This window comes from Colobus angolensis, unplaced genomic scaffold (assembly GCF_000951035.1).
Source record: "Colobus angolensis palliatus isolate OR3802 unplaced genomic scaffold, Cang.pa_1.0 Scaffold215, whole genome shotgun sequence".
Lineage (NCBI taxonomy): Eukaryota > Metazoa > Chordata > Mammalia > Primates > Cercopithecidae > Colobus > Colobus angolensis.
The window spans coordinates 881,351-895,646 of NW_012115322.1; the positions used below are offsets into that span (position 1 = coordinate 881,351).

The 14,296-nt window shown below is 42.2% G+C and overlaps 1 protein-coding gene across 1 annotated transcript in view; it reads left to right on the top strand.

Annotated features, from left to right (window-relative positions):
• Positions 1-1,229: 1,229 nt before the first annotated feature.
• The window catches only part of STAM2 (signal transducing adaptor molecule (SH3 domain and ITAM motif) 2), a 55,790-nt gene continuing 42,723 nt past the window's right edge, over positions 1,230-14,296 (top strand). Inside the window, exon 1 of the mRNA XM_011943045.1 lies at positions 1,230-1,619. Coding sequence (XP_011798435.1) covers positions 1,580-1,619 — 40 coding nt within the window. The 5' untranslated portion in view covers positions 1,230-1,579. The remainder of the gene's footprint in view (positions 1,620-14,296) is intronic.

Consider the following 14,296-nt stretch of genomic DNA (forward strand, 5'->3'; position numbering starts at 1 on the left):
TAATTTTTGTATTTTTAATAGAGATGGGTTTTCCCCATGTTAGCCACGCTGGTCTTGAACTCCTGGCCTCAAGCAATCTGCCCGCCTCGACTTCCCAAAGTGCTGGGATTACAGGCGTGAGCCACCATGCCCATCCTCCCAATTTATCTTGAACATCCTAGGTTCAACATTCTATGAATAACAGCCCCTTCACCTACACGATTCCTTCTCATTTGTGCCCCTAACTTTATAAAATGCAACCACCTTTCTGAATGTGTATGAGCTCTCTCTTTATAGTATCAGGTCTTTATACTGGAGATTGTAAAATGGTTTTGATTAATCCGTTATTTAAAATGTTGGAGTAATTCTCAACATTTAAAAATCGTTAAAAAATTGCAAACTCTAGTAGGACCTACATTTCAACAAATGGCTGAAATTTGCCAATAGTTGACATCTTTAGATATGCACTGTTCGGTTAGAAAGTTACAGCTTCATTCGAAAAGTATTGAGCACCTATTACTTGGGACACTGTTTTAGACGCTGGGGATATAGTAGTGACCAAAACTCATCGGGGAGTTTATAATCTAATGAGGAGGAGAGAGACAGGCAACATAATTATTACTACAGTTTTCTAAGAGGAGCAGAGAATATGTGGGTAGGAAGGGTGCTTGGGCTTTTGCATTCATTTAAATACCTGCCTGGATCCTATGGGAATTTGAGTTTATGACTCGTACTACTATCCGAATCGCCATACACCATCATGTACGTTATGCACCGCCCCTATAAAATTCTCTTAAGGCAGGGAGTATGCCTTCTTCGCCTTTCGATTCCTGGGGTCCAGCAGTGTTTTTATGGGGGGACACGATGGAAAGCGAAAAGTTAGGCGTAGTTATTTCGACCACCGCTGTCCCCGGTGGTTATTCCGACGGGGTTTGGATTGGGCGCCAGGGAGGGTGCAACACAGTAAGTGTTCTAGAGCAGTCAGGTCTTTCGCAGAATCTCAAAGCCACCTCCGCGCCGGCGGCTCCGTTTCTAGGGAAACAGGACTGCAACGCGTATGCATCGTGGCTCCTCGTTCTCTAGCTACGAGTCCTGCCGCTCTGGAACGAACTAAATTCGTGACAAGAACCTGGCCCTCAGAGCCGGCGTCCAACGCGAAAAACCACAGGTAACCGCGCCCCCTGCCGCGCCGCCGCCAACACTGCAGCTTCCGGGGTCGTCCAGTTCCAGGCAGGACTACTTCCGGCTCCGAAGGTCCCCGGCTCCGTGGCTCGCCGGGGTCCTAGCGCTGGAAAGGTGGCCGTAGCGGCCGCCTGACCCCGACAAAAGTCTGGGACTGGGGCAGCGACAAAGGCCTTGGGAGGACGCCCGTGGTCGGAGGGATCTTGCCCCGGGAGAAAAGTTGGGACAGGAGCGCGGGATCGAAGGGTGGACTCCGAGCCGGCCTGTCAGGCAGGAGCCGGGCAGGTGCGGTGGCGGAAGTGCGGGGACGGAGGCCGAAGCGGAGCGGTCTAGGGAGCCGTGGCCGCGGGTCACCCGGCGGGGAACAGTTGCGGAGTCTCAGCTAGACAGCAGCGAGTAGGGCTCGGGCGCCGGCGAGATGCCTTTGTTCACCGCCAACCCCTTCGAGCAAGACGTGGGTGAGTGTTGTGCCCGGCCCTGGACTGCTGTTTGTCCAGCTAGAAAGTGGGCGGTAGCGACTCCGGACTAGGAAGCCAAGCGTAGGGAGGGGAGGGGCGGTGCCGCCCGCTACTTCGACGTTGGGATTTTTCTGGGGGCAACCCCGGCGCGTCGCTAGCGATTTGGGGAGTGCTTCCTGCCGCGTGAGTTTGGGGACGCTCAAAGGGCCGTTCTCCCTGCCAAGCGTAGGATTTGGGAAGAGCCTAGGGCTCGCTGGAGACCGGACTGATTAAGTAATTGTGTAGTTGGTGATTAAAAACTTCCTGCTCGTTCGACAGCTAGTTCTCTCTCTCTCTGCCCCATTGTTTTTTGAAGATGATGCAGCAGTGGAGATCCTGCTGTCTGGAGAAGCCCAGCACCAGACACTTCACACCTTGACAGCCGCATTGGATAGGAAGAACTTACTTCCCATTATTTATATTACTCTTGCATTCAGTCCCTGATAGGGTAGTTTTAAGATTTATTGCAGTTGTAAAGGTGTTGCTCTTCATCCCCGGATTGCAAAGATTGTACAGGTGCTAGGAGATAGTCTGTTTTAGAGTATGAAAAGGAAATCTCGAGTCTCAAAACACTCCAGAACAACAAGTATTTTACTTGTTGCGGTTATAAAGCGCTGATCTGAGTGACTATAGAATGGGAAAAACATGGACAAGATATGTACGAAATTATTTTGGAAATTTGAGTAACACTAAAACAAACAGACATATATGTATGTATTTTTGAGAGTCTGAGTCTCACTATGTTGCCCAGGTGCGACTAGAATTCCTCTCGCCTCAGCCTCCACGTCCGTTTTCCCTTCCCGAGTAGCTGGGACTACAGGTTTGTTTTTTGTTTCTTTTTGTAGCCTTAGTTAACAGAACTAAGGTAAATTTTTAGAACTTGGAAGTGGGGTTGGGGCAGGGGGACTCACAAGAATACAGCACATCTTGGGCAGTAATTCACCTGTTTCGTAGTTAACATTTGGTTATTAGGAAACTGTAGAAACTGCCCTATTCTGGTACGTTGTGTAATCTCTAAGCCATTTTTAAAAATGTGTTTGAGTCAAATAATATATGGAAATAGTTCAAATATGTGTGTTCCTTATTTCATTCAACTTTTTTCTTGGTGGATGAATACAGGTGACTGGCATAAATCTGGGAAACGTCACTCTGAGGCTCACTGTTTCCTTTTGGAACACTTCATTGCAATATTTATTCTTTTGTTTGAATCATACTACCTTTGTGCAACCTGTACTTTTAAAAAATTGCTTTTAAAAGAACACTTTGGTTCTGTTCTAATGAAATAAAACAGAAGGTGCAAAATAGAATTAGACAAATGATTTTAAAACTTAAACACCATGAACTCTTTTCTTTAAGATAAATCTTTCTTGGAAGTTGATTGTTTTCTGATGGAAAAATTATCTCGTGGAAGTAGGCAGAGTTACTCTGCCTGTTCTGTTCTAAACCTTTCCCTGCCTGGCTCCCGAGTCTCCAGCATGGTTTAGTGGATCACAGTTTAGTCCCACAGTTGTAAAGGAGGCACTGCTGTTGAGATTAAAAAACAAAAACAGTTCACGTCTGTAATTCCAGCACTTTGTGAGGCTGAGGCAGGCGGATCACGAGGTCAAGAGTTTGAGACCAGCCTGACCAACATGGTGAAATCCATTCTCTACTAAAAATACAAAAAATATTAGCCGGGCGTGGTGGCGCGCGCCTGTAATCCCAGCTACTCAGGAGGCTGAGGCAGGAGAATCGCTCGAACCCTGGAGGCGGAGGTTGCAGTGAGCTGAGATCACGCCACTGCACTCCAGCCTGGGTGACAGAGCAAGACTCCATCTCAAAAAAAAAAAAAAAAAAAACAAACTGTGTCTAGATTATTTTATGGCCAATGCCATAAGCCAGAGCTTCAAGTAGTTACATATTAGCTTAAGCATGACTGAATTCAGGACCCCAAAGGCATTTTAAGGGTGAAAGAATGAATTTGAGGCCCTCGTGCAACTTCTAGACTAGAGATTGGAATTAGAAAAAGTAAAATGAAATACTAAGGAGCTGAAGTTGGACTTGCACATACATCATAGAAGGAAAATTACATGTTGCGTTTTTCATATCTTAAAACTTTTCATTTCAAATCGTTAATACAAAGCAAGGGCCAGACGCAGTGGCTCACACCTGTAATCCCAGCACTTTGGGAGGCCGAGGTGGGCGGATCACCTGAGGTCGGGAGTTCGAGACCAGCCTGACTAACATGGTGAAACCCTGTTTTTTGCATTCTACCAAAATGCAAAAAATTAGCCAGGCATGGTGGCGTGTGCCTGTAGTCCCTGCTACTCGGGAAGCTGAGGCAGGAGAATTGCTTGAACCCGGGAGATGGAGGTTGCAGTGAGCCGACATCTCTCCACTGCACTCCAGCCTGGCAACAGAGCAAGACTCCGTCTCAAAAGAAAAAATACATACATACACACACACACACACACACACACACACACACACACACACACAGCAAGTCATTAATTTGGCTTGAGATAGCTACAGGAATGTTACTTTACATTGTCATTGTCTTTTTCACTTGTTCTCCTTGATTCAGTCAGATTTTTATTACTTTTTTTTTTTTTGGTCATTCCTTTGTTCACTCTTCATTCAGCAGACATATAATGCATAATTACTGTGTTAAGCATTGTGTTAATCTACGAACACAAAATGAATAAATAGACTGTGAGTTCCTGCCTTCAAGGAACTCTCAGTCTAATGGAGGAAACATACAGACATAAGAATTGTAGTTTAGTACGGTAAGTATAGTGCCAGGAATATACAAGAAACTTTACATTCTCTCTTTATTTAAAACATAGTCCCTGAAGAAAAGACAAGGACCTTCAGATAGGAGCTTTCTCTGAGAAGGTGTTGACACTATCCTCTCCTTCCCACCTTTTCTTTTTTCTTTTCTTTTTTTTTTTTTTTTTGGAGACGGATCTGTCTCCCAGGCTGGAGTGCAGTGGCCTGATCTTGGCTCACTGCAACCCTGCCTCCTGGGTTCAAGCAGTTCTCCTGCCTCAGCCTCCCAAGTAGCTGGGACTACAGGTGCGCACCACCACACCCGGCTAATTTTTGTATTTTTAATAGAGATGGGGGTTTCACCATGTTGGCCAGGCTGGTCTTGAACTCCTGGCCTCAAGTGATCTGCCCGCCTCGGCCTCCCAAAGTGTTGGGATTACAGGCGTGAGCCACTGCGCCCAGCCTCCTTCCCCCCTTCTCTGATAGCACTTTCACAACAGGAAGTAACCACCTTTTGCTAGTGTATGATATGCTCATTGTATGATTAAAGGCCTTTAAAGATTAATCTCTTTTGGTAGGTGAAGAGTCTTGCTTAAGGGTGAGCAGTCTTTCTGACATTCATACGAGGAAGGAATCCTTTTCTTAGAGGCTGAGAAAAGGATGGATCAGGGTGTCTTAGGAAGGCACTCATGAATTGATGATGATACGTGGGTTGTCAAATGGAAGCAGGTCAAAGGCTAGGCAGTAGGGAACTCTTGGCAAATTCCTATCTTTTCTTGGCATCAGAACCTACAAACGCTGAAGAATATACTAGATTTGGTAGTATTAGAGCTCTTTAAACATTTTATTGGAATTCCTCAAATCTAGGTTCATTTTTTTGTTTTGTTTAATAAGATTTCTTTGATGTGTTCTGAGGGGAAAAAAGAAAATATCCTTATATCCCACCTCTTCTCCCCAACTGGGGCTCAAGTGTTAGGGGGTATAGGGGTCTTGAGGTGGAGCCTGGTTGGAGTAGCCATTCTCCTAGAATTCCAAGGGGAAAGTGAAACATGGGGGACGGGGCCACAGTGGTTAGTGTTAACAGAGAAGATGTCATTTCTTTATTCATTGATTTCCAAGTCATGACTTTTCTGTTCTAAGCCTTAACTCCGGTTCTTGTTTGCATATCTTTTTTCCCCTTACTTGAGCCAGGCAATCTTTGTTGCCAGTTTTCTGCCTCTGTGCTATTTACCATTCATTGCTAAATGTTTGCTCCTTTCAACCTTGGTATTTCCTTTAAAGATACAATTGTGTCCCACAAAGCTGAGCTCAAATTCTACCTCTACAAAACTGCGGATGCAGCGGTTTGATTTGTGAACTTTTAAGAAAATACATTTCCAAGCGACTTTTTAATGTGTGTATTGCTGTGTTTTTGACTTTTGCTGTGTTAGAAGACGTTGACCAGGAAGTAGCTTGGGACTTTCTGCAGTGAAATGCAGTCATGCAATCCTTTTCTCCAGTGAGATTTTATAAAAAATCCCAATATAAAAATAGATAACTGATAGCATAAGAATAATATAAATCCATTTTATACATTCAAATTTATAACATTTGCTTAACTAGGCTACTCTTTGTACGATAAGTTAAAATCTTTGTAAAAAAGTAAAGATTAAAAAAAAGTTTTTTGGTTTTGAATAAGAACAGTAGACTTAACAGCCAAGTTTTTTCTAATTTGTAGCTTTTTAAACTATGAAATATTTTCAGCATAAAATACAAAATATGAACTCCCATTCCTGCCAGGCAATTATGTCAAGTACTAATATTTTTATATACTTGATTCTTTTTTTTAAAGAAAAGAACATTCAAGATGCAGTGAAATACTTTAGTATTTTTAGCAGCTACCTGATCCCATTCTTCCTCCTTTCTCAGAGTTAAACACTCTATAAATAGATGGAAATTCTCTTTAATAGTATATATACTACACTTACAAATATACTATATATTGTTTAGATGTTTTTAAACTTTTTAAAAATAGTGTCTTTTTGTCATTCTGCAACTTTCGTCATTCAGCATTTCTTTTTTTTTTTGAGATGGAGTCTTGCTCTGTCGCCCAGGCTGGAGTGCAGTGGTGTGATCTCAGCTCACTGCAACCCCTACTTCCCAGGTTCAAGCAATTCCTGTGCCTCAGCCTCCCGAGTAGCTGGGGTTACAGGCGTGCACCACCATGCTCTGCTAGTTTGGCATGTTTTAGCAGAGATGGGGTTTCGCCATGTTGGCCAGGCCGGTCTTGAACTCCTGACCTCAGGTAATCTGCCTGCCTTGGCCTCCCAAAGCGCTGGGATTACAGGCATGAGTCATCGTGCCTGGCCCATACAGCATTTCTTTGCGAGCGTTATTCATGTTGATGTTTGTAGCTCTAGGTTATTAATTTTAATGGCTGTGTGATACTATACCACTGTATGAATATGCATTATCTGTTGTCCTATTGACTAACATGACTTTATTTCCAATTTCTTGCACCTACAGACAGCTCTGTATTGAAAGTTTTTATCTATGTTTTCTTGTGTGCAACTCCTGACCTCGTGATCCGCCTGCCTCGGCCTCCCAAAGTGCTGGGATTACAGACATGAGCCACCGTGCCTGGCAGAGTGTAAAATTCTTAAAGGTTGTTGTCTTGAACAGGAATTCTTCAGTAGAAGTGTAGCTCTTGGCCTGGTGTGGTGGCTCATGCCTGTAATCCCAACACTTTGGGAGGCTGAGGTGGGCAGATCACCTGAGGTTAGGAGTTCAAGACCAGCCTGGCCAACATGGTGAAACCTGTCTCTACTGGAAATACAAAAATTAGCTGAGTGTGGTGGTAAATGCCTGTCATCCCAGCTACTGAGGAGGCTGAGGTAGAAGAATCACTTGAACCTGGGAGGCGGAGATTGTGCCACTGCACTCCAGCCAGGGCAACAGAGTGAGACTCCGTCTCAAAAGTTGCCCTTCCAAGTGTTTGTTGATTTCCTTCCTGTCAGCAGTGAAATTCCTGTTGTTCCACATCCTCACTAATGCTGAGCATTGTCACATTTCTTTATGCCTATTTGATGGGTATGAAGTAAGCCATTGTTTTCATTTCATTTTCAATTTCTACTTCATTGCCAGTGAAGATGAGCATCTTTTCATATGTTTCTTCATCATTCTGTTTTCTTTTTCTATAAATTGCCTGCTCATTACTTTTATTATTCTATTGGGTTGCTTTTTAAAAATTGATGGCAGGGTACAGCAGCTCACACCTGTAATCCCAGCACTTGGTGGATTACTTGATCTCAAGAGTTCGAGATCAGCCAAGGCCACATGATGAAACCCCGTCTCTACAAAAAATACAAAAATTAGCTGAGCATGGTGGCGCGTGCCTGTAGTCCGAGCTACTTGGGAGATTGAGGTGGGAGGATGGCTTGAGCTGGGGAGGTTGAGGCTACAGTGAGCCATGATTGCGCCACTGCACTCCAGCCTGGGTGACAGAGCCAGATCCTGTCTCTCAAACAAAACAAAACAAAAAAACGAAACCAAAAACCAACACCGAAAAATAAAATTGATTTTTAGAGTTCCAGATACATTTCCTACTAATCTTTAGTTGGGTATGTGTGTTGCAAATCTGTATTCTAGTTCTTTTTGTTTCTGGTGTCTTTTATTGTAAAGAAAATGTGAGTTTTCACCTAGTGATATTTATCATTCTCCCTTAGTTTTATTTTTCTTAAGAAAGGCTTTAGGGCTGGGTGTGGTGGCTCACACCTGTAATAAGGAAAAGAAACCCTTCTCCACCCTGAGGTTATACAGATCTTTTCATATTTTCTTCTGCAGGTTTTACTAAACTCTTGATTTTCACATTTAGGTCTTTGATCCACCAGAAATTATTTTTTGTATAAGGTCTGCGGAGAAATTGAATTGGATAATCAGTTGACAATAGACAATATTCAGTTGTCTAATCACTATGGATTGAATTGTCTGTTCTTTCCCCACTGTTTTATAATTGTCTTAGCTATTTTGGGCATTTCAGATGGATTATATGACAGATTGGTTAAAATCATTATACAAGGGAATTTCTTGTAGGTTTTTAGGATTTAAGAGAAAAGACTAATTTTATTTTTGTTTCACATCAGCTGATATCGATAGTTTAGAAAACATTTTTATTCCTTAATAATAACATTTAATAAGTTTATGTATAATTTGAAAGTAAGTCAAGAAGAGAATGATTTTCTGCCAGTGAATATACAACATAATACCACAACAGTGTGGTTAGGTGGATGTGTCTCTAGCATGGCTTTTGTTTAAATAAAGGACCTCAGAGGTGTTGCATGTTAAGAATAGGCCTTGTGGCCGTGCGTGGTGGCTCACACCTGTAATCCCAACACTTTGGGAGGCCGAGGTGGGCGGATCACAGGGTCAGAAGTTCGAGACCAGCCTGACCAACATGGTGAAACCCTGTCTCTACTAAAAATACGAAAATTAGCCAGACATGGTGGTGCACGCCTGTAATCCCAGCTACTCGGGAGGCTGAGGCAGGAGAATCACTTGAACCCGGGAGGCAGAGGTTGCAGTGAGCTGAGATCGTGCCACTGCACTCCAGCCTGGACGACAGAGCAAGACTCTGTCTCAAAAGAAAAAAAAAAAAAAAGAATAGGCCTTGTTTATAAGTATGTAGGGTAGGATATCAAACTCTAGTTACTTGACAAGTGATAGTTCTAACCATCTATTACCCAGGTATCAAAATGAAACTTAAGGATATATCATTTATCTCTTGTTATTTTCTTCCTCCTTGGTTGTCTTTTGTCCTTGAATCTGACCACTTTTCTTCTCCCCCTTCCTTGATTTTTCATTTTGTTTAAGTTAAAAAGTTTTTATTTTATTTTATTATTTTTTCTTTTTTGAGACACAGCCTCACTCGGTCACCCAGGCTGAAGTGCAGTGGTATAGTCTCAGCTCACTGCAGCCTCTGCCTCCTGGGTTCAAGCAATTCTCCTACCTCAGCCTCCTGAGTAGCTGGGATTAGAAGCACCCACCACCATGCCTGGCTAATTTTTTTGTTGTTGTTGTATTTTTTCTAGAAATGGGGTTTCACCATGTGGTCCAGGCTGGTCTCAAACTCCTGACCTCACGTGATTCACCTACCTTGGCCTCCCAAAGTGCTGGGATTATAGGAATGAGCCACCATGCCTGGTCTAAGTTACAAAGTTTTTAAAAGTGTTTTTGCTTACAGTCTTTTTCCTGTTATAAAAATAGCGGCTAATTGGCAATATTTGTCCAATACCATGGGTGAGAAGGATATTAGTTCCTGAGGCATTTTGGTATTGTTGAAACATTCTTTTCCCTCATCCTTTCTTTTTTAGGATTAAGTTTCACATTGACTTATTGGCATCTGCTGTCTTTTTTGGTGTAATAAGTGTTGCTCTCAGCTTTTAGACTTCCTTTAGCGTTATTTTCTTAATGGGTCTGTGGCTGCTATGCTTTTAAAGGACAAGCACCTCTCTGTCCCTATGGCACCTTGTGGAACATTTGCAGTTCTTTACCATGGAGACCTGTTATGGCGATCTCTGTTCCATTCAGGGAGGCCTTTCTTTAGTTTCCTCCAGTTAAGGAATGTTGAAAATGAAGTATCTTGTGAAGTAGTTCCAGTTCTTACTGACTTTTAATGCAAGCGCAGAACTGTTTAATCTCATATTTTAAAAAAGCATGAGGGGAAATGATGAAGGATTAAAAATTTTTTATTATGTACAGTCTCCCTCATATTTAGTATCATTTTTAAATGATAGCATTCGGATGAAAAATTTGTTATGCAGTGAAATTTTTATTGTATCTGAAAACTCGCAGACTATTTTCTTGGTCGGTAAACATTCCCTTAGTAAGCACTTGCTTATTTTCATTTGCAATATGAGAATTGTGGTGACTCAGAATTTTACTTCTCATTTGTACTAAAAGTTTTTTTATTTTATTTTTATCTGAAGCAGCAGCTTTTACTTTCATTTGTCATGGGATGAATTATCTTAACCTTCTCTTCCAAAAAGGAGATCTGCTTAAAGAAATCTAGCATGTGCAGTGTTTTGGTTTGTCCACAGCAGTACTAAGTCCTTGAGATGGAGGGTTGAAGGGGAAGAACTTTTTTTTTTCCAAACATTTATACCTTATTAGGTTCTGTTAAGTTATCTGATAATGAATAAACATTTGTATTTAATGTAGAGATTGAACCTAAGAAGGTCATTGTGGCAGATATCTGGGAATGGCCATTGGCCCCTGAAAATTATTGACATTCTAAAGTGGCCACCTGCTTATAGGTATTAAGAATAGGCTTTGTATGTATGTATGTAGGGTAGGATATCAAACTCTGGTTACTTGACAACTATTGGTTCTAACTATTTATCACCCAGATATCAAAATAAAACTTAAGGATATATCATTTCTTTATCTCTTGTTATTTTTTTCTCCTTGGTTGTTTTCTGTCTCTGAATCTGACCATGTCTCTTCTTCCCCGCCTTGATTTTTCATTTTGTCATATTATTACAATTTTATGTCAGAAATTTGTTAGTACATGATGATGTAATTTTAAAATTTTTAGCCATTCTGGTGGGTATCTCATTATGGGCTTTGTCATTGTTGTTGATTTTGAGACAGAATCTTGCTCTGTCCCCCAGGCTGGAATGCAGTGGCATGATCTGGGCTCACTGCAACCTCTACCTCCCAGGTTCAAGCGATTCTCCTACCTCCCGAGTAGCTGGGACTACAGATGTACACCACCATGCCTGGCTAGTTTTTGTATTTTCAGTAAAGACAGGGTTTCCCTGTGTTGGCCAGGCTCGTCTCTAACTCCTGGCCTCATGTGATCCGCCCGCCTTGACCTCCCAAAGTGCTGGAGTTACAGGCGGGAGCCAGCATGTCCGGCCTTCGTTGTAGTTTTAATATGCATTTACCTGATAACTCTTGATGTTGGGCACCTTTAAATATATTTATTTTGCTAAATGGATATTCTCTTTTTCAGAGTACTACTTGTTTAAGTATTTTGTCCATTTTTCTTTTCACGTAATTTTCACAACTCTTTTAAGCACGGCAACTATTTTAATCTCCATTTGACAAATGAGAACATGGATTTGAGTTTGAGTCAGAATGAAGGTGAACTACTCCAAAGCTTAAAAGCTAGTAAGAAAGCTTCAGAGCTGGATGTAGGCAAGACAGGTCCTTGTTGTTAACTGGTGATGTGTATCCCATCCCTGAAGCCTGACAGTACTCCACAGGTGCATACAGAGTGTGCATAATGGTTTTCTCAGTCTCAGAGGTAATGTAATCATATGCCTGGCCTATTTGCTTTTGATTCTCTATCTGTAACTTTTTGGCATGTTAGTGGCTACCTTGGAGACTATTTTTTTTTTTGTTTTGAGACAGAGTCTCATTCTGTTGCCCAGGCTGGAGTGCAGTGGCGCTATTTTGGCTCACTGCAACCTCCGTCTCCCAGGTTCAAGTGATTCTCCTGGCACAGCCTCCTGAGTAGTTGGGACTACAGGTGCATGCCACCCCACCCAGATAATTTTTTGTATTTCTTTTTTTTAATAGAGATGGGGTTTCACGATGTTAGCCAGGCTTGTCTTGATCTCCTGACCTTGTGATCTGCCCGCCTCAGCCTCCCAAAGTGCTGGGATTACAGGCATGAGCCACTGCACCCGGCTGACTCATTTTTCCTTTATCCCAGTCACTAGAAAATGTCTGGCACATTATGCTTCCTAATAGGCCTATTACAATGGAAATTATAACATGTATGCTTCTGCCCTGTCTCCTGAGTAAGGGTGTGTGTAAATGAGTGTGCTCATTTTGTGGAGTTAGGGGGACGTGGTTCTCACCTAACAGGATTACAGAGGGTATTCTGGAAATATCAGCCAAGAAGAAAGTGAACTTGTAGGAAAATAAAGGCTGGCCCCAGGACTTTTGCCTTTTTAATAGATGGTTTAAAATATTAAAAGACAGTAAAAGGGAATTTTTATGTGTTTTTCCCCCTTCTTTTCCTCCTGGCTCCCCTTATGCTCAATTCTCTTAATTCCTCCTAATCGCCCCAAAAATGTTGGTGGCAACATGAGAAATGAATAGAATGGCAATGACTGATCTGTACTGCATCAGAGGAAGCAGCTCTTGAATATATTGTATTATTATATGGTTTAGTAAATGGAGTTAATCGGCTGGGCACAGTGGCTCATGCTTTTAATCCCAGCACTTTGGGAGGCCTAGGTGGGCAGATCACCTGAGGTTGGGAGTTTGAGACCAGTCTGACCAACGTGAAGAAACCCCACCCCTACTAAAAATACAAAATTAGCCCGGCGTAGTGGTGCATGCCTGTAATCCCAGCTACTCAGGAGGCTGAGGCAGGAGAATCGCTTGAACTCGGGAGGCAGAGGTTTGCATTGAGCCGCGATTGTGCCATTGCACTCCAGCCTGGGCAACAAGAGCAAAACTCCATCTCAAAAAAAAAAAGTTAATCATGGCACTCTGCCTGATTCTTTGCTTATAAACGAGAGTTGAATTTGCATGTTTCCTATTCAGTGTGTTTAAGATATGTATTATCAGGGGAACCCGCCCCCAATATTTCAACGTAGGTTCTTTCTAGTTTCCCTAAGTGTCAGCCGATCTCAGAAAGAGAAAGAGTACAAAGAGAGGAATTTTACAGCTGGGCCACCGGGGGTGACATCACATATCGGTAGGTCTGTAATGCCCCACCTGTACTGCAAAACCAGCAAGTTTTTATTAAGGATTTCAAAAGGGGAGGTGGTGTATGAACAGGGAGTAGGTCACAAAGATCACATGCTTCTGAGGCCAATAAAGATCACAAGGCAAAGGGCAAAATTAGAATTACTAATGAGGATCTGTGTTCAGCTGTGCATGTATTGTTTTGATTAACATCTTAACAGAAAACAGAGTTCAAGAGCAGAGAACCAGTCTGACCAAAATTTACCAGGCTGGACTTTCCCAGTCCTAGTAAGCCTGAGGATACTGCAGGAGACCAGGGTGTATTTCAGTGCTTATCTCAACCGCTTCTTTTCCTAGGGTCTTAATATTTAATATTCCTTGCTAGGAGAAGAATTGAGGAGTATGTCTCCTCCTTGCACATCTGTTTATAGACTCTCTGCAGGAAGAAAAATATGTCTCTTTTTGCCCCACCCCGCAGGCAGTCAGACCTTATGGTTATCTTCCCTTGTTCCCTGAAATTGCTGTTATTCTGTTTCTTTTTAAGGTGCACTGATTTCATATTGTTCAAACACACGTTTTACAGTCAGATATCATATTGTTAAAACACACGTTTTATAATCAATTTGTATAGTTAATACAATCATCACAGAGTCCTGAGGTGATGTACATTCTCAGCTTACGAAGATAACAGGATTAAGAGATTAAAGACAGGCATAAGAAATTAATAAGAGTATTTATTTGGGAACTGACAAATGTCCATGAAATCTCCACAACTTATATTCAGAGATTGCAGTAAAGACAGGCCTAAGAAATGATAAAAGTATTAATTTTGGAAACTGATAAATGTCCATGAAATCTTCACAATTTATGTTCCACTGCCATGGCTCTAGCCGGTCCCTCCATTCAGGGTCCTTGACTTCCTGCAACAATGTATACATAGGGAAACAGAAAAACTATGTTAATTTGGCAATTTTGAACAAAAATTGCTCTCAAGAGGCAGTTTAATATAGTGATTGGAACCTGGAGCACACACCCTGAGCCAGATGGCACAAATTGAAATCTCTATTTTATTGCTTACTAACTGTATAACCTTGTGCTAGTTCTTTAATAATTTTCTGGACCAGGCGCAGTGGCTCATGCCTGTAATCCCAGCACTTTGGGAGGCCGAGGTGGGCAGATCACCTGAGGTCAGGAGTTCGAGACCAGCC